Source organism: Myxine glutinosa, chromosome 3, assembly GCF_964187855.1.
Source record: "Myxine glutinosa chromosome 3, kmMyxGlut1.1, whole genome shotgun sequence".
Classification (NCBI taxonomy): domain Eukaryota; kingdom Metazoa; phylum Chordata; class Myxini; order Myxiniformes; family Myxinidae; genus Myxine; species Myxine glutinosa.
The window spans coordinates 64,372,809-64,399,839 of record NC_136263.1 but is presented as its reverse complement, the minus strand read 5'-3'; the positions used below and the strand labels follow the sequence as shown (position 1 = coordinate 64,399,839).

The 27,031-nt window shown below is 47.2% G+C and overlaps 1 protein-coding gene and 1 long non-coding RNA gene across 2 annotated transcripts in view; both read left to right on the top strand.

Annotated features, from left to right (window-relative positions):
- GTF3C4 (general transcription factor IIIC subunit 4) overlaps nt 1-25,151 on the top strand; it is a 32,499-nt gene extending 7,348 nt beyond the window's left edge. Inside the window, exons 2-10 of the mRNA XM_078774136.1 lie at nt 10,463-10,733; nt 11,543-11,672; nt 14,447-14,787; nt 15,007-15,153; nt 15,380-15,595; nt 17,047-18,312; nt 23,223-23,353; nt 24,440-24,528; nt 24,834-25,151. Coding sequence (XP_078630262.1) covers nt 10,515-10,733; nt 11,543-11,672; nt 14,447-14,787; nt 15,007-15,153; nt 15,380-15,595; nt 17,047-18,312; nt 23,223-23,353; nt 24,440-24,528; nt 24,834-24,898 — 2,604 coding nt within the window. The 5' untranslated portion in view covers nt 10,463-10,514 and the 3' untranslated portion in view covers nt 24,899-25,151. The remainder of the gene's footprint in view (nt 1-10,462; nt 10,734-11,542; nt 11,673-14,446; nt 14,788-15,006; nt 15,154-15,379; nt 15,596-17,046; nt 18,313-23,222; nt 23,354-24,439; nt 24,529-24,833) is intronic.
- On the top strand, nt 1,480-6,176 carry LOC144891319 (uncharacterized). Its single transcript, XR_013622843.1, has 2 exons — nt 1,480-1,949; nt 1,982-6,176. It is a non-coding gene; the product is annotated as an uncharacterized LOC144891319 (long non-coding RNA).
- Nucleotides 25,152-27,031: the final 1,880 nt, after the last annotated feature.

Below are 27,031 nucleotides of genomic sequence, written 5' to 3'. Positions count from 1 at the left end.
GCAGTGAAATGCAGTGAACATGCCCGATTTTGGCTTTGCGAGGCTCCAGATAGAAATTGGCATTTCGATGCTGTGGATTATATTGTGCCTGCCCGGAAAGGTGATGTCCTGTGCTGGGGCTGGCGACATGCCTCTGTTATTTGTCTGTCTGTCGGTCTGATTGTAAGTCTTTGGTACTGGGAGGGCTAATTGAGTGCTTAGGCGTCATTGTTCCATGGAGGCAGGTACTGTGAGTCACAAAATGTAAATGTAACACAGAGAGATGGACAGGACAACAATGGAGTTTATATGGACGGGTTTGGGGCAGGTTCAATCTGACGATTACAGAGGGCTTTGTTCTGTTCACGAAACATGTAAAATTCATGGAGTTGAAGTGGTTTGCAAGAAGGCAGCAGAGTCAGTACTGGGATGCAACCTCGTCCAGGGGTTTTGGTCCAGCCTGCAAGGAGTCCAGGGGCTTGTTTCAGGGCTGGGTCGCCAAAAATGGGATGCTGTGCCCATCTGGATGTAAAATTATCCATCAAGGACGGGGAATGATGTGCAGTGTGATTGGGTAAGAGGTAAAGGCCATAAAACACCAACCCCATGAGGAACGAAATAAATGGAGACGTCGACAATGGTGTCAGAAGTGGTGGTTGGGATCACATGATGGTTGGGATTGAAGAACAACCTACTGGGATTTCATGCTGGGCAACAGTGTATGAGTGAGTAATTGTGATCTGTTTAAGTGTAAGAGGCGGTGGAGAAGAAAGGGGTGATGAAAAGTTATTTGTTTTAGTGTGAAGTAGGTTGGTTGCTTATTTGTCACAGTAAGATGAGAGTTGTGTTTTTAAGCTTGGTCTTTGAATGAATTGTTGCTTGGAATGTGTTGATTGGAAAAGTGATTTCTGATCGCTGATCCGATCTGGTTTTGAATTGTTTGATTTAATTTTGAGTTGATTGGAGGTAATAAGGATTTGTGTCGATTTCTTGATTTGAGTTGATCTGGAAACAAAGACAGATGGGATTAATGTGTATATCAGGAACATTTTGGAAAAGAAATATGGATATATGACATTACTAAAATATAACCAAGCAATTGAGAGTTCTTGGGTTAATGGGATATAAATAAATGCATCTACAAGTTGATGGTTTATAAAAATTTTTAGTTCTGGATGATACTTAAACGATGAACAATGTTGGCAATATACAAAGAATGTGACTTGTTTTTTGGGGGGAAAACATGTGGTTTAAAAATGGTTGGCTAAGTTTTAAAGATGGAGATGTTTCGCAGAACTCTTATGATTATTTATATGAGTGGTGGACTATTCCATGGCGAAGCATTTTTCAGTTTATTGAAAGTTGGATTTTGTAAAATAATGGTTTAATATAACCACAGTAGAAAATAATATACAGATTTGGGACATTTGTAAACTTTCGAATAATGAGAAGATTCATAAAATTCATTTTATTTATTTCATGGAAAATATTTGGGTTGCAAGTGGAGAAGCATGGTATGGTATAAAAATAAAGAGGGAGTATCCAGGAAAAGGATGTTCAAGTGAACTTTGTGCTGTGAAAAGAATGTCGAGTTAATGGAAGTGTTTTGTTCGATTAAATTTGTTCAATTTGTGTTCAAATGACCATCGATGTTGGGGGCAAAGTTGTGGGTGGATTTGGTGAGTGGTTTTGGGCAAACGAAGATTAATTTAGATTTATCATAGTTAAGTTCGAGGAAGTTGATTTGAAGCCAGAATTTTATTTGGATGCCAGAAAGGAGAAAGGAGATGCTGAAAGCCAGAAAGGAGATGCTGTTGTCTACTCTGAATGACAGGTGGTGGTATCCAGGGCGCTGAGGAGTTTGTTCACGTTGTAAAGTTTGTTTATTTATTTGTTTATTTAGTTTGTTTATTGTAGAGAAGAGTGCTTTTGGGATTCCGGAGCCAGAGTGGATAATTTGAGAGTAGTAGGTGGAGTAGAGGACATCTTTGCAGTGCTGTAGGTGGTCCTTGTAGGCTTGGGAGTGAACTGATTTGGGTTTAATAGGCACAAGCTGGTCTAAACAGGGTGAGGAGGATGGTGTGATTGATGATGTCAAAGGAGGCGTTGAGGTGAGGAGGATGAAAATGTTGAGGTTGCCGGCGTCAGAGGAGAGAGAAGGTCGCTGGTGATTTTGAGGAGAGCAGTTTCAGTACTGTGGCTGGAGCAGAATCCGGATTGGGATGTTTCATACAGGTTATCGGCAGAGTGGTGATGTTTGAGTTGAGTGGCCACAGCACGTTCCAAAACTTTTGACAGAAAGGGTAGGTTGGAGATGGGTCTGAAGTTATTTAGGGTGTCAGGGTTTAGTCCAGGGTTTTTCCAGAATGGGGGTGAAGTTTCACGAGTTTTTGGGGAAATCGGTATGTGAAGCTGGATTAAGTTGGAACTGCTTGATGAGCCATGGAGATGGATTGGGTTTTGTTGTTGGTTGTCTGGGAGTTCGGTTGTTGCATTGCCAAAGGTTTCTGTGTGGTGGACACACTCGTTGGCTGTTGTCTTGTGTGACGTGGATGGAGATGTATGTGGCTGTGTGTGGCTGCCTGGAGTCGGGAAGGCGGCTACAGTGGTTGATATTGGTTGTGGATTGTCCGGGGTGCTTCGATTTGCATAGGGGGTGAAGATTGGGATATTACATTATTTTAAGTAAGTATTGGCATGAGTAATTACATAAGTAATTATGAGTTATTATGAGTATTAGTTATGAGTAAGTGATTATTACCTTCGCAAAAGCGGAAGGTTATGTTTTGATCGCTGTGTATTTATTTGTATGTCTGTGTGTGTGTATGTGTATGTTATTCGCATAACTCAAAAAGTATTCAACCGATTCGCATGAAATTTGGTGGGATGATAGGTTATTATCCGGGAACCATTTGATTAGATTTTGGAATCAATCGGGTCAAAGGTCAAGGTCAAGGTCATGAAAAGGTCATGGATGTGATTACAATATCAAACTTTTGGCGGGATAGAATGGTTTAATTTGAAACAAATCTTCCCGCATGACAACGTAGGTGTGGCTTTGCTACACAGATCTTGTAGTCTTTTATTTTGGCAACAAAAGTAGCTGCGGCGAAGGTATGCGCTCTACCGAGTGCCCGTTCTAGTTTTAGTAAAGTTACATGTTTCGCTGTGTTGTGGATCTGGGGACAAGCTAGTTTGATGGGTACCCTGGGGTCTTCGGCGTGTCTATGTGTTTGGCTGTCTGTTACACCGGACTCTTGAATGGGTTTTCATGAGACGAATTTCAGACATAACAGTGAGAATCTATTTTGAGCGAATCACAGTGGGTGAGGAAAACATTGTGTGTGACCAGACACCAGAACTGACCAGAATTGAAATTGGAAGTAGACCAGGTTATTTCTATTATTTGTTTATTCGTGAAAATAAATAAATAATAGGGGGAGGTTAATGGAGGTTAATGGTGGTTTGTTTGTGTTAATGGAGGTTAATGGTGGTTTGTTTGTGTTAATTCTAGTTGAAACTCTAGCTGAAGTAATTTTCGTTTATTTTTATTATTTTATTGATTTTTTAATGATTTTGATTGATTTTTTGATTTGATTTGAGATTTGAGATGATTGATTTTTATTAATTTTATAATTTTATTTTTATTGATGTTGGAAACAGGTAATGGGATGCTGAGAGAAGGATTGAATTTAATTTGAATTGGACTGGATTAAATGGGATTGAATTTAAAAATTGAATATTGGATAAAATTGGATCCACTTGAAAAAAAGTGGATTAGGAAATTGGGAAAAGGTGTTTGGTTTCTTCTTCCCAGGAGCGGGCACAGTCATGGATAGTTTCCGGATAGATAAATTGGCTTTGGCCCTAGAAAAGGTGGCAAACGACACCGCTACGGCTCATGACATACTATTGGATACGGTGATTCACATGCGTACAATGGTGATGCAGAATCGGGTGGCTTTGGACATGCTCTTGGCAGAGAAAGGAGGGGTATGCGGAATTATAGAGGGAAAATGTTGCACTTACATACCCGATCCATCTGAAGGAGTGTCAGCCGCAATAGTGAGACTAAGGGAAACTAGCCACGCCCTGACGATCGATCGGATCGCGCGCGAAAATTCTTATACATTTAGCTGGCTCACTGACTGGTTCCGGGGATGGACGGGCACCATAGTGAAGTGGTTATTGACCGCACTGGCTGTGATAATCGGGGTAGTAATTTGGGGGGCACTAATGAAATCTCTAGTCCTCCTCTGTATGAGAAAGTATTTTACAGGATGGAAAGTGAAGAAGCCGCCGACAACGACTATGGCTCTGACCACAGAGGCCGTCGACCTGAATGGGTCCTTCAACAAGGCAGTTGCGACCAGCGCTCCAGAAAATTGTATTGAATTTTGTGACGACTGTGATACTTGTGTGGATCCCATGTGGGAACTGGCTGCTGCCTGTAACGGTGTCTGTGATGACTGTGATACTTGTGCTATAAACCCCTTGCGTGTACTGGCTAACGCTGCTTATGTATTACAAGCTGACAGCTGCACGCCCCCTTCCGACCCAACTATGGATCTGATTGCGACGCTGGGTCTGGCGGTCGAGGGACCCGACGTGGATATCCTAGACCCGCAAGCCGACCAGGCGCCCATGGGAGACTTTGACATAAAGGAAGTTCCTCTCTTTGCTTCATATGTATTAAGTTCAAATGCTTCAAGTGAATCGGATTTTTACGCTCTGTACCCTGACCAGGAAATTGAGACACAAGATACTGACAATATTATGTATTCCCCAGAACAGCAACACGTGAGGGACCTCATGGGCATGATCGTTGATTAACTTCGAAGATCTGCAAGGACTGCGTCTGCAAAGGGTGGGGGGAGCAAGTTCCGCAGGGGAGGTTGTGGGCCCTCTGGCGGGGCAGAACCTCATCTGGACCAGACGTCTTCGTTGTGGATCCGAAACGTTAATGGACTTTCATGTTCTGAGCCCTCAGGTTCAAAGCACGCACCACACGACACGTTCCCCAAATGCACGGGCGAGGCGCTATGGGCGCACGATATGCCCTTGGGAGATACCCGCATTACACAATTATTTTTTCAATACCCGCATTACACAATTATTTTTCAATAAAGCCCGATGTGGCACGTTGTCTCTTAAGATACTTTGTCTCGACGAGACAAGAGGAAGGAATGTCAAGTCGTAGATTCTTTATTGCTTAGAATTCTGTTTTAAACGTCGGTCGAATAATATGTTTTGATCTAAAATGTTGCTTAATGTTTTACATAAGTAAATAAAGGGGTTTTCGCTTTGCTGGGGATAAATGGGAAAGTACTCGATGCATTTCGTGCTGAACGGATGGCTCGTCCTCCATGTGCCCTCTCGATGCAAGATAAAGCCCGGTCATAGATTCTCTGATTCGGTCCGCAGATGGCGCCTCGAGCCGCGGGCTGGCGGACGTTTATACGCGCGTGGAATGTGTAGTTTCAAGTGGAGTGCTCGAATTGCAGATATAAACTTAAAAAACATTAATTATATTCCATATAATCATAGCGGCGCCTGAATTACAATAAACATGCTTCAGTTTGTGTTTAAAATGAGGAAAGGCTCGCTTCGGTCGTGCTGGACAATTGTATACGTGTGCTTTTTCGAGGCTAGATAAGGCCGGTCGTAAAATCACGCTCACATGCGCGTGATTTTGTGTAACGCTAGTAGAATGATTAGATTGCAGACATAAACCTATCGTTAAAACCATATATATTTTGTATTAATCACAGCGACGCTTGACTCTGTATAAACATGCTTTGAATTACTCATGTGAACAAACCCATATATTTTATGGTCTTATCTGGCTGGCCAAGCATGGTCTTATCTGGCCAAGCATGCACTCTTCTCTCTGTGAGTTACATTTTTCGTCACCTCGGAGCTTTTGAAACTATATCTGGTCCGAATGATAAGGAAGGGCTGACTCCCCCGAATGACAGAGCGGATGACGGTGGGGGCTAGGATGACGGTGAGGGACTCTCGCCAGTCGCTTTGTTCTCTCGGAGATTTTCTGATAATCGTATTCCTATATAAGTGAATGAGAATCAATGCGTTTCCAGGAAGGCTAGACGTGGCATGAAGCTGGTTCTTGCTGTAGATGTCTGTCTCCTCCGGATCTGTATAAGTTGGTTTTTAATAAAAGCTGCGTCATTTCAGGCTATTTGTGGACTTCTTTTGCAAACGAAGAGCTGCTTCTTCACACCTGTCGGGGGTGGTAGCGTCGTTGAGGCGGCGGTAGTCGCCACACGGGCGCCATCCGCCCCCCGGCTTTGGCACGATGTGCAGTGGTGAGGCCCACGCGCTATTGGAGCGCCGCACGATGCCGAGGTGCTCCAACGCGTCGAACTCGGCCTTTGCCACGGCGAGCTTGGCCGGGTCGAGGCGGCGGGCCCTGGCGTAGACCGACGGGCCCTTAGTGGGTATGTGGTGCTCGATCCCATGCCGCACTGCGACGGCCGAAAACGTCGGCCGCGTGAGGGCCGGGAATTCCGCGAGCAGGCGAGCGAACTCGTTCGCCGTCGGGAGGGCGCACGCCAGTTCGGTCGGCGCGGAGCTGCTCATCGTGCACGCCAGGGAGCTGAAGGTCTCGGCGTGGACAAGGCGACGTCGTTTGACGTCGACCAGCAGCCCGTGCGCGCAGAGGAAGTCGGCGCCCAGCAAAGCCATGGGGACGCAGGCGGTCACAAAGGTCCACTGAAAGCGCCGGCTGCCGAAGCAGAGGGTGACGTCGCGCGGGCCAAAAGTGCGTATGGCCGAGCCATTAGCAGCGACCAAAGAGGGGCCGCAAACGGCGTCCCACCTGTCCTGCTCGGAGGCGGGTATGACGCTCAGTTGGGCGCCGGTGTCACAAAGGAAACGCCACCCGGACGCTTTGTCCCGAATAAAAAGCAAGTTGCCCGAGTGGCCGGCGCTCATGGCTGGGAATGAACGCTGGCCCGGCCGTTTCCCGACTTGCCTAAAGTGCACGGGGGTCGGCACGTCCGAGCCTTGTGTCCGAACCTGGCGTGGTAAGAACACCATGCCTGGTCAGGTGGAGGCCCCGGCCGTCGTGTCGGAAGCGGTCGGCGCGGCGTGGCGGCCGCCAGTTACACCGGCAGTTCGGCCTCCAACCGCGCAGGGCGCTCGGGCATCGTCTCGGACGGCGGCAGGCTCCAGGTAGCCGCGCCGATGTGTTGGCCCGCCGAGGAGATCTTATCGGCTTCCCTGGCGAGGGCGCGGGGATCGGTGATCGACGTGCCAGCCAGGGCGAGGCGTACCGGGTGAGGCAGCTGGCGAAGGAACAGCTCGCGGAACAGAAATTCCGGAGAGTGCTCACCGAGCAACGAGAGCATATAGTCCATGCGCTCGGACGGGCACGTGTCGCCGAGCTCGGGCAGGTCGAGCAGGCGCCTTGCGCGTGCCGCCGGTGAGAGGGCGAAAGCGTCGAGGAGGAGCGTCTTCAGTGCGTCATACTTGTCAGCAGCCGGCGGGTGCTCGAGGAGGCTCAGGGCGCGAGCCGCGGTGGCGGAACCGAGCGCTGCCACGACGTGGTGGAAGCGGGTGTCTTCCGCGGTGATGCCTCGCAGGGCGAACTGGGAGTCCGCCTGGGCGAACCAAACAGCCGCGTGAGCCTCCCAGAAGGTAGGCAGTTTAAGAGTCACTGCCGTGTCCATGTCGGTAGGTCACCAGTGAAGGAGCTGCGCTCCAACGCGAGTCGAAAGAATTGACGCGACCAAAGACGGAATTCGTCCGAGTTGCTTTAATGAAACAAAACAGCTCAGGTATTCTCACAAGCCCGTTTATCGGGCAGCAATATATATACACATTTATGCCGGGGCGTTTGCTCGGGAAAACCGAGACCGGGCATGCCCGGGTGTCAAGGGCGAGTCCTGGAAAGGCGAGTCTGGACATGCCCGGGCGTCCTGAACGCGGCCTGGCAAGTCGAGGCTGGGCGTGCCCGAGCGCTCTGGGCGAGCCCTGGAAAGGCGAGAGCGGGCATGCCCGGATGCTCTGGGCGAGCCCTGGAAAGGCGAGTCTGGACATGCACGGGCGTCCTGGACGCGGCCTGGCAAGTCGAGGCTGGGCGTGCCCGGGCGCTCTGGGCGAGCCCTGGAAAGGCGAGAGCGGGCATGCCCAGGAAAGACGAGACCGGGCGTGCCCGGGAGGTTCGGGCGTGCCCGGGAACAGCGAGTCCGGGCATGCCCAGGAGAGGCGCGTCTGGGCCCGTCCGGACGAGCCCGGCATGGCGATCGCGCCCTGGCCGCGTCCTGGCAGGTGCAAGGCGATTGTGTACATTCAGCGTTAACCGCTACATCTTCAACGAAAATCGTCACTAAACACCGGAATCAATGAGATTCGAGCATTTGAAAAAATATTTCAAAAACCAATTCACTCAATGTAATGGAGGCCGCCATCTTGCGGATGCAAGACCTACTGCCAACTACCTAACTTACTGATGCCACAGTGATGGGTAAAATAGTGGCAAGAGGCTTTGGCTTCGCCTGCTCCTTGCCGCTTTGCAGTCGGTTACTAGTCGCGATTTGTCGATTCAAGATCTCCTTTTGCGTGTTGCAAGATGGTGATGCAACAATGTAGAAATGTTTCTACCGAATACCGAATACCGATACTCGTTACTTCCGCATCCAAATCTCGGACTTCGGAAACCTCGCGATATCTAACTTGGCGTTATTTTCGTGCTGATCTCCAGACTATCGAATCGGCACCACCCACTGGAATGTAGCTCATCCTTTAGTCGAATGGACCATAAAACAACATTTTACCATCTACCTCACGTTTGACGCACTGCCGGTTCCGGTTGGCGCCGTTTTTGACGCGGGTTCGTTGTGATGCTGTTGCGTTGTAACATGACTTTTGAGGGGTAGCGGCACGCTTTGGCGGAAGTTCCGATGCTTGGTGCGTGGTCTTGGTGATTTGTATATGTATCTGTGAAAGTAGACTGGGTGGCGTAATGGTTAGAGCGTCGACTCGGACTCGGAGTCTGAGTGAGAGGACGGTGGTTCAAACCCGGTTCGAGTCATATAAAAGACTGATAATATTAAGTACTGCTGCCTCCCTTGACATGATTCAGCATTTAAAAGAATAGAACATGGCCAAACAACGTTGGGAAGGCAATGGAAAATCCACCCAGTTTGAACCACCATCCTGAAGACTTTGATTTACAGATTTCGTGAAAGAAATGGCAGGTTAAAAGTGCCCGGCGAGCAGAAGCGAGTCACTGGAAAGTGGAAACGCGCACACCGCGCATGCGCGAAAGGCAATCTTACCTCATGAAAAGGCTTGTGTTGATGGCAGCCCTCAATATCAGGACCGTCTCTCTGGACATCTATCGAGCACTTCATACAGCCTGGCACCAAAACTCTCTGCTTATGGTATCCAAGGCAACCTCCTCATTTTTATCATTGGCATTCTCCACGACCGTATTCAATTCAGCGTGTCGCTCCCTCTCTGCAGACCTTGATATAATCAGGAGCTGGTCCAAGCTAACACTTGTCGTTGTAAGAGCTAGTCCAACACTTGTAATATTTCGACCCAGACAAATCTCAGACACTCACTCCGTATGTATGTATGTATGTATATATATATATATACACACACACACACACACACACACACACACACACACACACACACACATACATACATACATACATACACGCACACACACACACACACACACATACGTACATACATATACATACACACACACATACGTACATACATACATACATATACATACACACACACATACGTACATACATATACACGCACGCAAAAGTCTCATAACAGATAATACAAGCAGTAAACTAAATCAAACAACTATAGAATAGATTCAGGTTGCTTCAATACTATGCGGCACAACTCCAACAACACCCACAGAGGCTAATTGTACCATTACATGTCCATCTATTTATTACGTATGCACCTATGGCGGAATTTCTGGTGATGTCTGCAACCCCCATCTTTCCCTCCCAACCCCTTCACGATCCCTACCTGCCTTTTACTTTCGTTCAACTCCTAGCTTATCCCAAGCTTTTTTCCCTTCTCCCTTCAACCTCTACCCTCCTCCCTCCTATCATCCTCTCTTCTGAGTTTTAAATTTCTCACTTACTTTCGAAAAAAAAAAGGGACACTTGCTTGTACACCTATCCCCCCCACCCCATGTGGGGATCTAATACGTTGATTTACCCCCCCCCCCCCCCCCCCCGTGAAAGTCACTGCATCTTCTATCTACAGGAGAAGCCGAGCTCAAAAATTTCATAAATTAAATATTTATCCGTCACTAAAACCCATAGGATGATATAATTTGTTGGGATTTATACTACACATTTTGCTTTAATATAAAAAGGTGAAATGGGAGATAAAGTTGGTGAGAATATAACATTATGTAGAAATATGTTTAATGGAACAAATTATTACCTGGCTTTTCTCTGTGTTACATTTTTAGATGCCGTTGTAGTCCCTCAGACACGTCCATCGGAGAGCAGGAACTGGACACCATGACCGACCTCTGGGAATCGCCCGCTCCCCTTGAACTGTATGGCCCAACTCTATTGCTGCGCGGAGATCCGATCGGGTCCTCATCGCTGGCTTGGTCACGAGATCACCGTTTGGTTGCCTGTGTCGGCAACTGTGTGCAGGTTGTCAACGTCGGTATCGGGCAGCAGGTGGGCAAGCAAGTGCCCCTTCGTTTTTCAGTTACAAGATCTTCCATAAAGGTAAGGATTACCACTCTATTTTCCATTGTTAGCTCGTCGGTACATTTCATTTTTATGTGTAATCAGGTTTGTTGTCGGGTAATGTAATAATTGTTGATTTTTTTCATAAACCCAGTATGTCCCATCCCTACCTGTTCCCTCCATTACCCAACCATCTGCTGTTAGTATGATGATCCCACCCACCCATCTCCCTTCTCCCCCTCACATTCTTCCCCCCTCTCCTCCCACCAGTTGCTTTGCTCTTTCCACGAATCTCTTCTTTTTGTCTGGACAAGTATTAACATACAACTACAACAACAACAACATGCATTTTAAGGCCATTTTCCCTGCAAGAGCGGGGGTTAGCCTTGCGGTCCACATGACAATCTTCTCCATTTTGCCCTATTTTCTGCATCTCTCCTCGTTAACCCCCTTGCCCGCATTTCTTGTTCCACCACCAGTAGCCAAGTCTTTCTCGGTCTTCCCCGTACTCTACTTCCTTCTACATTCATTTCCATCACTCTTCTCAACCAGTCACTTTCATCCTTCCTCAACACATGACCAAACCATCTCAACCTGTTCCTCTTCACAGCATCAATCACAGGCTCTATTCCCATCATCTTTCGCAATTCATCATCTGATTAATCAAATTCATCATATTAACAAACAACTGAACAAAGTTATTTCAATTGGTGGAAGGAAAAGGGTCCTTGTGACTCCATTGACAGAATGTTACAGGTTTGGTGGAATAGTGTCCACTGCAATTCCACCAATCCCACGTAAATATCCATGTAACTTCAAAGAATCTCAATGCCATTCACGTGCCTCAGGATGAGACTCCAAAGCTGGAGATGCGGAGCCAGAAGGCCCGGAAAGCTTTGGCACGCGCGGTGAGGCCGTTGTCCGCACGTCTCGAGTTGGCCCTCAACTGGGGATTCCAGCCTCGGCCCAGCGCGCACGGTACGGCCGGCTTGAGTCACTCACCTCGCTGCGAGCCGGCACCATTGTTGGTTTGTCCGGTCTAAGGAATACAAAATATCGTATCCTTGAATGTTTTGCACGACATGTTTTGATCAACAGTTTGCTTGCAAGACCCGGGTTTGATAGAGCTGTCGATAAACGTTGCACTCGGAAAATGCGAGAATCTTTTAACCTTGACTTGTACCCAAAATTGTCCTGGGGTGTTGTTACATGGCCTGGCACACAAGCGCATTTACAGTTACAAAGCAAGTAGGAGCTTGAGCTTTGTATGAACAGTGTCATTGTAACCCATTGTGTTCAATGTAACTGACTCAGTTATGCATCACGTCAAAAACACGCATGCAGACAGAGCCATGTATGCTTCATGTGTGCTCCCTCTACCACAGTTATGTAGCATTTGGTCTTTTTTGTCACGTGAAATGAGAGGGTGGCATTAGATGGGTTTTAGTCACAGATTACTTCAGAAGATGGCCACGTGTTCGGCATCGTTTGCAGCCTCATTGAACTCCTTCCCTATCACTTCCTTTCCTCATCCTTCCACCACACTTGTCGTTTTCACTCTCATTCCCACTCCCTCCCTTGCTATATTCTTTCTTATCAAAAAGGAACAACAAAAAATTTGTCACTCATCCTCACTCGTTGCTAGCTTGTTCACAGCTCATTCCGTCAGACATTCACTCTCAAAACCCATTATTTCCTCGAACCCTCAGCTTGCTTCCAATCATCAGCAAGGCCATGGAATCCATCATCGCTGTTGATATGAAACCCTTCCTTTTGTCTGACGACCTCATCTCAGATCATCAATTTGGAAAGCCTGATGTTGGCTTAACGGTTAAAGTGGTTGGCTTGACATCTTGGGGTCCTGAGTTTGAGGCCCTGTCGTGCCATGAAATAACACCAGGTGGGTTGACTCAGCCTGTCATTCTTCCAAGGTTGGCAAAATGAGTACCAGCTTACTGGTAATAGGGGGCATTGCATCAGTGGCACAGCCAAACCTCCAGAAAACTATGCAGCCAAGCAACCACGGGCTGCATACGAATCACCACCGCCACCAATTTGGATTCAGACCAGGTCACTTGAATTTGGACATGCTGCTCCTACTCTCCCAACAATGGATGAAGACTCTTAATGTCAGATGTGAGATAAGGGCCGTCTATCTTGACATATCTCGAGCATTCTGTACAGTCTGGCATCCAAGGCCAAACTCCACACATGGCTTTGCTGCTAAATCTGATATTATCTTCTCTGCAGAATCATTCCTCCTTCAGGATTTCTCTGATTGCTCTGTATCTCCCCAACTATTGGCGAATCTCTTTAAACAGGCCTATCCCCCATCCCAGTCATGCAGCTTCAGTTTCCATTTAGAACCCCATTTCTCACTGTCTGTGTAGTCCTCCTGATATTGATGTTACCTGGGAATTCTTCCACAAAAACCTGCACTGTCTTGCACCCTCTGCCCTTTCTGTGCTCTGTCAACCTCTCCCCGTACATTTATCCAGGGTGCACACATTCTGTCAGTAATCCACTTCTGGTGAAACTCTCAAAATTTGGTGAAACTTCCCTCAGGTCATCCCACATCCATACTCATGATCTTTTCTAACCCTCCTCAAGTTCACACCTTCCGTTCCAGGTTACTGTGTTTTCTTCCTTCTTGCTCCTGCACCCTGCAAGTGATCTATGTTCGAGCTCAACTATGAGGCGTACATAAATGTGCTGTACTGTGTAAACATATTGTAACAAAGTCAGTCTCCATAACAGGTAATGCGATACCGCTGGAGATGAACTCCCAAGACGCTGAGCGGAGGCGTTCCACACACACGACTGGTTAACAGTGCGGAACACAGGTTCCAACACGTATACTTTGTCTATTCTTATGGGGGCAGACTTAGGCAGGGACCCAGGACAAACGTGAGAGTTGACAGACCTGTGCGATGTAGGTGTGTGCGATATTGCCTGTGGTGAAGTATCAGGAGTGGCTACACATTCTGGTCTCGCAGGTTGGCGGAGACGCCAATGACGCTTTGCAGCAGGATCACCCTTTAGACCCTTCTCGCTTTGCAGCAGGATCACCCTTTAGACCCTTCTCGCTTTGCAGCAGGATCACTCTTTAGACCCTTCTCGCTTTGCAGCAGGATCACCCTTTAGACCCTTCTCGCTTTGCAGCAGGATCACCCTTTAGACCCTTCTCGCTTTGCAGCAGGATCACCCTTTAGACCCTTCTCGCTTTGCAGCAGGATCACCCTTTAGACCCTTCTCGCTTTGCAGAACCTTCTCCATCAGTTTGGTGTGTCTCGCCTGGCATCTCTCTCTGTCTGGTGTCTCCCAGCTTCTCCTCACCATGGATTCTCCCTACGTCTCCTTAGCGCGCGATTGTCGCTGCCTTTTTTTTTATAGCCAGGGTCCCACATCCAGAGGTCTCTCCCCCTACCTAGAGAGTGGTCTCTCCCCCTACCCTACGAAAGTCACGCATGTGCTCTCTTAGCGCTGAGGTACTACATATGTACCCGCAATCTCATGAGAGTGTGTGCATGGGCTTGTAGCTAGCTCAGGTTGGTGCACCATGTTGATGGGTAGTTTGCACCCCTCACCCCTCTTCACGAACCCAAGTTAATTTCATAACGATATATAAATATATGCAGAAATAGCAATGTTAATGTTTTTCATTTAAAAAAACACCTTTGATTGGCAATTCATTGCAGTCAATTCTCCAAAACATTTTCTTGTTCACCTATATCAACACCCACAAATGGCAGGGTTTGCCCAGGCCTGTTGGTCTCCTGCTACACTGGGACCCTCTGGAACGTGCCTGCTTGCCCTGCTCGCGTTGGATGGGCGCTTGACTTTGCGCTCATCCACCTCACCTCTCAGCTGGACCACCATTGCAGACCTCAGCTCTGATTTGTCACGTGAGGGGCCGAATAACACAGCTGGTAAATCATGTGACAAGCCTGGCACTGATGGGGGTGGCAGCACCAACGATGGCGCATGTGACAAAACAAGCGATGGTGTTAATCTATGGGATCGATGGCCGGGAGGAGAGCCCCCTTCACCGCCTCCAAATGGTCTCTTGCTTGACACCGTAGAGAAAATGAAGGTAACCTGGCTGGTTGTGTTGAGTGTTTTTGAACATACTCATGGAGCATTGCATTTATGGCTGGTGGAAGAGTTTTTATGTGGCACCACAACTGTAGTTGTATCATGGTTGTGTGACCCATGCCAATATTCCAGAGATCAGGAATGCATATCCGAGTTGATCGTTGGTGATCTTTATTGTCGAAACAATTTCCCAAGTCTTTGTCTCGTGCACTTTCAGCAACATCGTGCTGCTCTTACAGTGGTGCATCTTGCGTGGTCACCGCCATTCCCAGTGCAGCGCCGCCGTGCAGGTGGTTCTACCCACACTGTCCCCGTCTCACTCCTCTCCGCACTAACAGCTGTCGGAGATGTCTTCATCTGGCAGGTGATGGACATTGCTCTGTTTCTGCGTGTGCGTATTCTGTGTGCTTATAACTGCTCCAAGTATTGCATTGGATTCCCAAATGGATCCTCCATCTTGCCCATCATCTACTGTTGCTTGCTAATGCTCACTGTTGCACTTCATTGTTACCAGCTTTAAATATTAAAATCTACCTCAAAGTTTTCAAAACTTCCTCTCATTCTTCCACATATGGCTCTGTCATGCACAGGTTTTGGCACCTGGATTGGTATCCTTTTGCTCAAAACTAGTGCTGAACGCTCCACCCAGTGACCCTGGAGCTCCACATGGTGTTTCTGACTGTCCGTCCAATGGTCGTCTTGCTTGGTGGCTTCAGGAAATAGACAACCATCATTTGGTTGGATTGGTTGTTGGAGAATGCAAAGGCCGAGTTAAAATTGTTCCCATTAATCTACCAGCCATAAAGGTAAGAAAAACCAGGGGAGGACGGTGGTGGAGGTGTTGGGGAGGAGATGCGGAGGGGAAGAGGTTTGGATAATCCATAATTACCTCTGCCACCAAAAGTGGATGGAGGTTATGTTTTCGCCCCTGTCTGTTTGTTTGTGAACAAGATATCTTAAAATGTTGAGAACGGATTCAGACGAAATTTGGCAGAGAGGTAGCGTATGTGACAAGGACCAAATGGTTAGATTTTGGTGAAGATCCGGATTCGGATCCGGCTAGTAGAATTTTAAAAGTGATTCTTCAACATTGGGAGATTGGGCCAAAAACTATACATAGCAGGATATCTCAAAAAGTTATGAACGGATTTGGACGAAACTTGGTGGAGAGGATCTGTGTGTGACAAGGACAAATAGTTTCGATTTTGGTGAAGATCTGAATATGGATTCGGATATGAGAATTTTTTTTTTTTTTTAAGTGATTCTTCACCATTGGGAGATCGGGCCAAAAACGATACATAGCAGGATATCTCAAAAAGTTGTGGATGGATTTGGATGAAACTTGGTGGAGAGGATGTGTGTGTGACAAGGACAAACAGTTTCGATTTTGGTGAAGATCGAATATGGATTCGGATGTGAGAATTATTTAATTTTTAAAGTGATTCTTCACCATTGGGAGATATGGCCAAAAACGATACATAGCAGGATATCTCAAAAAGTTGTGGATGGATTTGGATGAAACTTGGTGCATAGGATGTGTGTGTGACGAGGACAAATAGTTTCGATTTTGGTGAAGATCTGAATATGGATTCGGATGTGAGAATTATTTAATTTTTTAAGTGATTCATCACCATTGGGAGATCAGACCCAAAAACGATACAAAACAGGATATCTCAAAGTTGTGGACGGATGATTTTGATTAAATGTGATTCTGTATTGTGATTTTCTGGTCTGCTCTAGGATATAATACGGAAAGTGTTCACCTGGCGGAGGTATGCTCTCTACTGAGTGCTGTTCTAGTTATTGTTAACGAATGATCCATTTAAACCCTCCGAACGATCGTAAGCCATCGAAAATATTGCGCTATTACATTAGTACAGAGCTCGGCAGAGCGCAAACTTCCGCCATGGTGAACAGTTTAGGTTTTGTATCCCACCGATAGACTGGATCTGGATTCGGACCTGAACAAAATCAAATTGAGTTGTTCTTGTCACCTAATCAACTCATCCACCGAGTTTTGTCATAACTCATCCACAACTTTTTGAAATATCATGCTATATATCGTGTTTGGCCCTATCTCTCAATGTTGATGAATTGCTCGAAAGATTATAGTATCCGGATCTTTGCAAAAATCGAATCGAAGTTGTTTTTTTTCTACTTTACGACTTTAATGTTTCATTTACTGTTATAATTGTTAGTCTGTAAACAGAATGTTAAGGCTGTGCCTCGTTACCCCCCACCCCCCTCCTTCCCCTAGGGAGCATTGACCCTAAAGAAGGCGGTCGTTCTTTGGGATAAAGCCGACGGACTACCCGTTTCATGCTTGCAAACTGCGAGTCTTCCCTACACAGCTGACTCCGTGCCTGCGGGTAGTTGCAGTGTCGTGTTTGCCGCTCGGGGTCCACACTTACTGGCTGCAGTTTTGCGTGGCAGTGTCAAAAAAGACGGTGGCCGGGGTGAACTCTCACTCTCTGTGTTCCACATTCCCGGTCTGCACCCACGGCCGATCACCTCCTTCACTGTCACGCCTTCTCCACAAGGCCCAGTCATATACACATGTGCTGACGGGCATGATAAGCTGGCTGTAGTTCAGCCAAGACTGGGTACTCTCTCTACGGACGCGGCACTGAACTTTCAGCGCTTCCCGATAGCTCTGCCGGGTCTGTCGGGCAGAACTCGTATACGAGGCGTAGCCGCTTCACCTGGGGGTGCATTTCTTGCCGTTCTTGTACAGCAACGAGATATGTTGAATCTTGTGGCGGGGAAGAGCCATGTTAACGACACTCGTTTGCTGTTTGTGCAACATATTGATGCTCAGCAAGCTTTGAAATCAATACTTCATCCACCACCACCCATCATGCCTCACTGCCTCATGCCTGGTCCACTACTGCCTTCTCCACCATGTGGACCCTTTAATTGTCTGGATCTGCTGGAAGCAGTAAGACCCTGGATTTATACTGCAGGACCTCTCCCTCCAGCCTTGAGGCCTGGTACAGCAGGTGAGCATGACTTGATCGATGACGACACACATTTTTTGCAGCTGAAGCTTTCAATTGCACAGATGTTGGAGCATGAAGGGAGTGCAATGGCTGTGCAAAAACAGGCTCCTGGTGATACCGAAAACACGGCTACGTTGAGGCCTGGTACTATGAAAAGGAAAACTCCTGATGAAGTCACAGACAGAGATGATAGATCTAATGAAGCGAGTGGTGGAGGGAAGAGCAAGGGCGTGACTGGAGAACACGTGGAGGTGTTGAGGTTGCAGTTGGCTTTCATTCGGGTTCGATATATTGTGCAGCAGCTTGTTATCCAAGGGGAGAATCATCTTGGAGATCCATCTACATGCACCATAACTAATAACATAGTATCTCCAAAGACTTCCTGCACTTCACTCCCAAGTGGCTCATCTGAGGACTTTTTGAGTTCTGGCTCCGGTGGCCGCTTGAGCTATGCCAGGACGGGCATCCCGGTGGCATCTCTTTACCATTATATGAACCGTGTGGCCACCGATGAAAGCACCCAGGTATCACCAGCCCCTTGTCATACCGTCGGATCATTGCAGTGTATTTTATCTTGCGACGTTACATAATCCATCAGTGCAAAGGAAAAGCCACTTTTAATGTGCAGTGTTGAATTTCATTTCATTCCATGTACAACACGTGGCTGCTGATTTGCATAATTGCTGGGGGGGGGGGGGGGCACAGTTATGGCTGCTGATTTGCATAATTGTTGGGGGGGGGGCACAGCTAAGGCTGCTGATTTGCATAATTGCTGGGGGGGGGGGCACAGCTGTGGCTGCTGATTTGCATAATTGCTGGGGGGGTGGGCATCACAGCTAAGGCTGCTGATTTGCGTAATTGCTGGGGGGGGGGGGGGGGACAGCTGTGGCTGCTGATTTGCATAATTGCTGGGGGGGGGCACAGCTAAGGCTGCTGATTTGCATAATTGCTGGGGGGGGCACAGCTAAGGCTGCTGATTTGCATAATTGCTGGGGGGCACAGCTGTGCCATCGATGCAGTGATTCCTTTAGGTTAAGACAGGAATTTGTAATTTTTTTCCTGGTACTGGTGATCGCTCGCCTTCTCTTCACGAATAACACTGTGGGAACTTTAACGTCCACCTGCAACTAATGCAGGCAGACGGGACGCCCAGTTTAACGTCCATCCGAGGAACGTCGGCACACACATTGATGGATCGCCCTGCCTGTGAAACACCAGGATGATAGTTTATAGCTTGGCCGAGACTCAACCACAGACTACACCGCTCAGAGGTAGGTGAGTGTGCGTACGTCTAGGCCGCCATGCCAGCCCAGTCTAGATCTAGAATCAATTTGTGGGATATTAACTCGCAGCATTTTACATGTTTTTGTTTCGAAATGGAGAATCGCTTGTATTGTTTTAGCAAGTGATGAATATTTTTAAGCCATTACGATTCCGTATTTTGTGAATATTGTTTGTTACAACAACAACAACAACAACAACAACATGCATTTTAAAGGCCATTTTCCCTGCTAGAGTGGGGGTTAGCCTTGCGGTCCCCATGACAATCTTCACCATTTTGCCCTATTTTCTGCATTTCTCCTTGTTAACCCCCTTGCCCGCATTTCTTCTTCCACCATCTTTAGCCAAGTCTTTCTCGGTCTTCCCCGTCTTCTACTTCCTTCTACATTCATTTCCATCACTCTTCTCAACCAGTCACTTTCATCCTTCCTCAACACATGACCAAACCATCTCAACCTGTTCCTCTTCACAGCATCAATCACAGGCTCTATTCCCATCATCTTTCACAATTCATCATTTGTCTTCCTCTCTCTCAACGATACTCCGCACATCCGTCGAACCATTCGCATTTCCACCCTTTCCAACCTTCGTTGCTGCTCTACGTTCATTACCCATGTCTCGCTCCCATAAATCATAACACTTCTCACACATGCAGCATACACCTTTCCCTTCAGCTTCAACGACACTCCCCACATCATCAGCACGCCACTCAATTCCCGAAACTTCTTCCATGCACATCTCACTCGAGCAACCGTTGCCGAGTCTTATCCACCTTCTCCATTCAGCATGTCTCCGAGGTAGCAAAATGTTTTCACACCTTCCAGCTTCACGCCGTCTCCAAGATCCAACTCAACATTTCCTCCATCTGCAGCTCCCTCTGTGCACACCTTACATTTGAATGTAGCTGCCACACTGGTTAATGACCCTCTCAGACCACTACATTTTTGATGAACCCACTCAGCGCACATTGTACACTGAATGGAGTTCACTCCGACACCCTTCCTACACACAGCACAGGGCCACTTCCCAGTTCTTTCCACCTCACCACATGCTTTACCACTTGCCATCACCTTCGTCTTTCCGATATTCACCTTCAGACCTTTTGTCTCCATACATTCCTTCCACGTGTTCATCTTTTCCTTCAGTCTAGTCGTCGTCAACGTGTGGCCCTGAATGGGTTTCTCTCATCTCCTCTTCCTGTTCAGGCTGGAGTTCCCCAAGGCAGTGTTCTGGGCCCCGTGCTTTTTCTGGTCTTCATCAATGATCTCTCTGACTCTCTCGAAAATCCTCTCTATCTCTTTGCTGATGACTCCACTCTCTGCCGCTCCATTCCTCTTCCCTCAGATCGGCAGTCTGCTGCCTCCTCACTCTCTGAAGACCTGGACAAAATCACAGACTGGTCAAACAAGTGGAACATGTCTTTCAATCCTGACAAATCTCACACTCTTACCATGTCTCTCCGAAAAGATCGACTGGACAACCCTCCCATCTACTTTCTCAACAATCCTCTCCAAGAAGTTCTGTCGCTCAAGATTTTGGGTCTCACTATCTGCCATGATCTTTCTTGGGAAAACCGCATTTCCAAGCTGGCCTCCAAAGCCAGTCGCCGACTGGGCATCCTCCGTCGTGCGAAGTCCTTCCTCGGCACACCTGAGCTCCTCACCACATACAAGGCTTTCATCCGCAGCTCAATGGAATACTGTTCTCCCCTATGGGCCGGTGCTCCTGCCTCACACCTAGCTCGGCTTCACGCTGTTGAAACCAAAGCTTTCAGAATTATTGGAATCTCCCGCGATGAAGCTATCTCTGAGGGCCTTTCACTCACTCACCGCAGGCAGGTAGGTGGTCTTTCTGTCTTCTACCGACTCCTCTCCGGCCTTGCACCCCCAGCTCTCTCTGTGCTCTGTCCCCCAAATATTCCTACAGGTCGCACAAGATCTGCCAGCAACCCTCTGATGGTTAAACTGCCGAAATCTCGGCTCTCTGCTCACCTTCACTCTTTCATTCCTCTTTTCTCCCGCCTCTGGAACAAACTCCCTCACTCCCTTCAATCCCACTCCTCCCTCCAGGTCTTTAAAACAGCTGTTCACCACCATCTCTTATCTTCCCCCATCCAAAACCTTGATCTTTTCTACCCCCGCTAATTCACCCCAGATCCACCTTGTTTGAAATTCCAACTTCTTTCCTGGAAGTCATGGCAGTGTCCATATGTTTTATACCTCTCCCACTGCCCCCTTCCCACGCCCCCCCCCCCCCCAAAGCCCTCGCCCTCTCTCAGATCTCTCGATGTCTCCATGTCTCTCGGTCCCTGCTCTCAAATGTTGTGTTTGTGTCCTTCCCCCTCTCTCCCCATCTTGTCTACCGCTCCCTATGTTATATGTTTTATGTGTCGGTTTGTCTTTCTGTGTGATTAATGTTCGCTCTTTCACGAGCCTCGATATTGTATACAAAAAAAAAAAAAAAAAAAAAAAAAAAAAGTCCATCCATACTTTCCGCAATCAACACCAGATCATCTGCATACAACAACTCCCATGGTAAACCCTCCTTTACGTTCTGAGCCAGCACCTCCATCCAGCTACAAATAGTAGTGGACTTAGTACCGACCCCTGATGCACTCCCACCTTCACCTCAAACTCACCACTGTTCCCGGCCTTCGTCCTTACAGCTGTGCGCGCTCTTTTGTACATTGCCATCACTACTCTGATCAACCATTCCTCCACTCCTAACTTCCTCAATGCTCATGTCAATACTTTGCATGGAACCCGATCGAATGCTTTCTCCAGATCAACAAACCCAAGAAACAACTTCTTCCTCTTCTCCATGTACTTCTCCTGCAACTGCCTCACAATGAAAAGCGCGTCTGTCGTTCCTCTTCCTGGCATGAATCCAAACTGCATTTCGTCGATCTTCACTTTCTTCCTTACCCTCCTCTCCAACACCCTTTCCAATACCTTCATTCCATGCTCCAATAACTTTATCGCTCGGTACGAGCCACACTCCAGAGGGTCACCTTTCTCCTTGTATAGAGGGACGAGGGTACTCAGTTCCCAATCCACTGGAATGCGGCCTTCTTTCACCACCAGATTACAGATCTCTGTCATTCTCTTCACACCCCAACTTCCTGCTGCCTTCAACATATCTCCCACAACTCCCGTCGGCCCTCCTGCTTTTCTACCCTTCATTGCTTTTATCGCTTCCACAACTTCCTTCTCAGTTATCTTCTGTGCCGGTCCTAAAACTGGGTTACTCTCTATGTTGCCATCCCATTCATTCTCTGTATTCAACAGCATTTCCATACATCTTTTCCATCTTCCTTTAATTCCATCTGGGTCGACAACGATTTGTCCCACTTCATCCTTCAAGCAACTCACCCCCATCACATCACACCTCTCTTTCGCTATCTGCTTTGCAATCCTGAATTTCTGACCCTCTTCCGAATCCAAGCGTTCTCCGAACATTTTCCTACATGCCTCCTGCGCCTTTGCTACCTCTTTCTTTGCAGCCTTCCTGGCTGCCTTATAACTTTCATGCTCTGCTGTTTCTGCTCCCGTACCCTTCGCCTTCTGCCACTCCTTGAACTTCTTCCTCTTCTCGTCAAGCCTCTTTCCAACTTCATCATCCCACCACCATCATCCCACCACAATAACCATTGTTAACACAATGTAAATACCCATGTTTCCCCTTCTTCCATAAAATATATAAATTAATAATTTATGTATTTGTATATTGAAAGCTGGAGACATTGGCATCTCTTGAACGATTGTGAGTACTGCATCTCGTTAGTAGGATTTTTAGAACGTCCCTTGGAGTCAAATGTTAACCCACAGGCTAAGCGTTGTATCTGATCATCCATTTTTGTGAAGCTCTGATTTTAACCCTTTCTCTGCCATACATTACGCAGTCAGATTTGGGGATGACCCATCTCGCTGTACCCTGGAATCCTAGATCTTTACTATCCATTTCTACACAGTTATATATTTGATGGGTACAAAAAGATCTAAGCAAAGATTTTAAAATGAAGTGAATGAAATGCCCTTGGGGTCCATATAGACCCCATCCATGTGTCTTGAGAGGGTTAAAAAATGTTGTATGGGAGATGTATCTGTGCATTTTCTACGATATTTGTTTTATTGTCTGTTCTTTGTCTGTTTAGAGATTGATGGAGACCTTTGGGGAACGGATTGAGAGCACGGAGGTTGAGGAGCGTTGTGTAGCATGTGGCCTTGAGTTGCCTTTTTCGCTGCATAATTTTACCACATGTTCTGGAGGGCACACTTGGCCCAGGTAACCCATCAAACACCTCCCTGCAAGGAACACCTCATTGATGTATGCGCTGACATGTGTTTTGATGACTGGGGTTGATCATTTTGATCAGGTAACTTGCTATTTTGACAATGTATAAAAATAATGTCACCAAATTAAGTGGATGTCATAAGAAGAAGAAGAAGATGAAAATACTACTACATGCATATTGATCATTTATCGGATTCACCTCAATACGAACTTGCCTGCAACGCAAGGCAGTCACGATGTGTACTCATCACATTGTGGAACCCATCACATTTACGGACATCCCTCGTAAGATGGTAGTTCAGGTACAGCCAACATATGCCACTGTCGCTCTCCTTTATTCCTTTACTCGCATGATACTTCCAATGACTTGTCATAATTCCACCATCATCAAACCTCTGTGCTGAACCCAGGTATGTGGATCAAATGAATGTGGGTAGGTGAATCTGGTCGGGAGGGATTGCTGGCAGCTTGACTCTAAAAGAACTGCCATAAGAGGCCATTTTTCCCAAAGAGCGGGGGTTAGCCTTGTGGGCCCCATGACGATCATCATGGTTCCCTTTTTGAGGCAATGTTTTTTTTTTATGGCCAGATGCCCTTCCTGACACCAACCCTTTAGTCGCCTCTTACGACACGTAGGGATACGGTGTACCTATTCTAAACCGGGGCGCACACCGGCACATTCATCCCAGCAAGTTAGTACTCAATTTGCCGACCTTGGAAGGATGACAGGCTGAGTCAACCCCCCTGGCGTTAATTCAGCGATCGACCGGGATTCGAACTCAGGATTCTGGGATCCCAAGTCGGCACCTTACCCGCTAAGCCAACACCAGGCTAGCTTGACTCTAAAATGCACAATTAATGTGTTATTCAAAATACACCATCTGAATACCACCACCACTTTCGTACGACTACTATACATTTACATAAATTCGGACTAACAAGCCACTGGTATCTTCCATTCTTTCTCATATATTCCTCCTTTTCCTCTTTCTTGTCCAATTCTTTTTCATTCTCCTCTCTTTTTTTCCCTTCTCCTCCACCTCGATGAAAATGACCATGTCATTGTCATTGCCTCAGATGCTGCCTGACCTTCCGAGCCTGTCAAGGTGCCGTGTTCCGGCGCTGCATGCACAAGGATTCCATCGCCTCCGTTCCTACACACACAGGTTAATTTTAAAGAAATACTTATGGATTGGTTTCACCTGGCACAGGTTGTCCGGTTACTGATCTCCATATTTACAGATTTGTACTCTTCGTTCCAAGGGTGGCTTGCTCTTCTTCATCTCTCTTCTTCAGTGATTGTTTTATTACAGACATTATCGTATGTTGCCTTAAATTATCCTCAAAAAAACAAAACTTTCCTTTGCCTCTGCACCTTCATAAATACTCTGTTCATGTTATTTTTCGTCTTTCTCCTACCTCCCCACTTACCCCGTCCAATGTGGTCTTCTTTCCCTGTTGTTCCACACAGACCCCGAATGGCTCCAAGACATTCTCTCTCATCGGTGCATTTACTGCAACTCTCCCTTGCTGTAACTGTAATCGGCAATGAAAGAAGCAAGTGGAATGGACTGATGTTTGAACATTTTATTTTTTTATGCACTCTTTGTTAAACTTGTGGATTAAGGGGTTTAATCCTCTGTTTTTGCTAAACATGCGAAGAGGAAAGTGGTTTTGTGGGTGTAGGCCCACATGTTGTTTGTTGTCCACAATCGAGCTGGTTTCTTTGTTCACCCCACATTAATGAGCTTATTTTTGAGGTACAATGACAGTAAAATGCAGGTCATTATGCCCTTAGCAGTTGTGCCATCATTTAAAAAACAAGATATATACTTTGGGTAAAAAGAGACACCCAATTAGCCCGAATGCAGATGACATAATGACGACGAGCTCGGCGGCAGTTTGAAGCTTGCCCCGCGTACTGTTGTAAGCAGGCAGGAAGGTGAGGTGAACGAGCAAGCAAACTAACATACTAAAGTTCAGAAACTTCAGATCATTGGAAGCCATATTCAACTTGCGAGCTTTCCCTGATAGGAGCAAGCCCAGAATGTCCAGGAAGCCCAGGATGGACCATGCACTACTTGCCCAAACTGACGATGCCCCAGCACACTCGACGATGATCATATAGGGCCGCACGTGCGTGTTACGGATGGGGATCGATGGTCCGGCCACTGTCCAAGTCACACAGAGGGTCACCTGAACGATCATGCATGCCGCCAAAAGGACGTGGGAATTTCTCAGAAACCAAGTTTGTGTTAAGACTCCTTTATTTTCTGGAAAGAAAAGTCAGACACATTCATGTTAAAATATTTTTAATTGCAACGGCAAATATATCCATCACGAAATGTATATTCTTGATTGCCTTAAATTATCACATGACCTATTGAACCCCTCCACATACCCTTTTTTTTTTCTAAAAGTCTCACAGGAAGCAGAGTAAAGGGGCCATCTATTTATTACGTTTACCTGTTAGTAGAGAGAAAGGAGTGGCGGGAGGGATGTGATGGGTAAGTGGGGGGGTTATAATTGTGCCATATATGTGTGTATATATATATATATATTGTCGCGTAACCGTGATTAACACCACAGTTACGGATGACCGATTTGCGAGACTTTAACTCCCGAGGCGAACACTCAATGGCGGACTCAAGTTCAACACCAACGCGCGGAATGGCGGGGCGCAGCGAAGGCTCCGCAACCTTATCTATTAAAATCAAACACCCAGGAAAACTGCGTTCAGATATTATGTACAAAAAGTAATATAAGGGTTTATTAGGAAAAGTAAAGCCAGTGAAAAAGCCCGCCGGTAAATCTAATAATTCTAATAAACCTAAATCGGGACGTCCCCACACGACTGACAGCAAACACAAACGAGGGAGATTAATCACGAAAATAACACGTCCCGTCGTTCAAAATATACGCGGAGATCGGGCTTATCTGTCTTTGTCGTCTTGTATTGTTGGTGTCCAGCACTGCTCCTTCCGGCCCGATCGCACACCACGAGGCCCCTCGCTCCAAGCACCACGCGTCCGACGCAGGCCAGCGGCTCCACTTGACCAGGGACAGGAAGGACTCCTTTCAACTCCACTCGACTCGACGACGCGGGAGTGCTGGCAGCCAAGTGCCAACGAACTGCTCAGTGCCAACTGGGTGTGCTCTCGTGTGTCTCCTGCGACTCCCTACAACCCGAACTGCACTCGAACTGCGACTGGAATGGCGTGTCCTCTCCAACTCTCCACCACCGCTCAACTCTCTGGTGCCTGCCTGCGTCTGCCAGTGCCTGCCACGAACTCAACTCAACTCTGGTGCCTGCCTGCGTCTCCCAGTGCCTGCCACGAACTCAACTCAACTCAACTCAACTGGCGAACTGCGACGCAACTCTTGAAATGGCGTCCGACCGTCGCCTATATTGGTGGCCGATGACGTCACATTGCGCACTCCTCAGCCAATCAAAGCCTCCCGCGACTCCTGACATCTCCCCCGTTACGCGACCCTGCGGTCCTGGCATAACACGTGCCGGCCAGGTTTGTAGGCCTTTGGAGGTGTACACGGTGGCGGCCAATCGTGGCGGTGTTTTTGACCTGGTTTCCTGTCAATTTATTACGAAGTCCTTGTCAGGGAAAGGGGGATTATTTAATGTTGCGCTAAGGACCTAACTAATGTTTATGT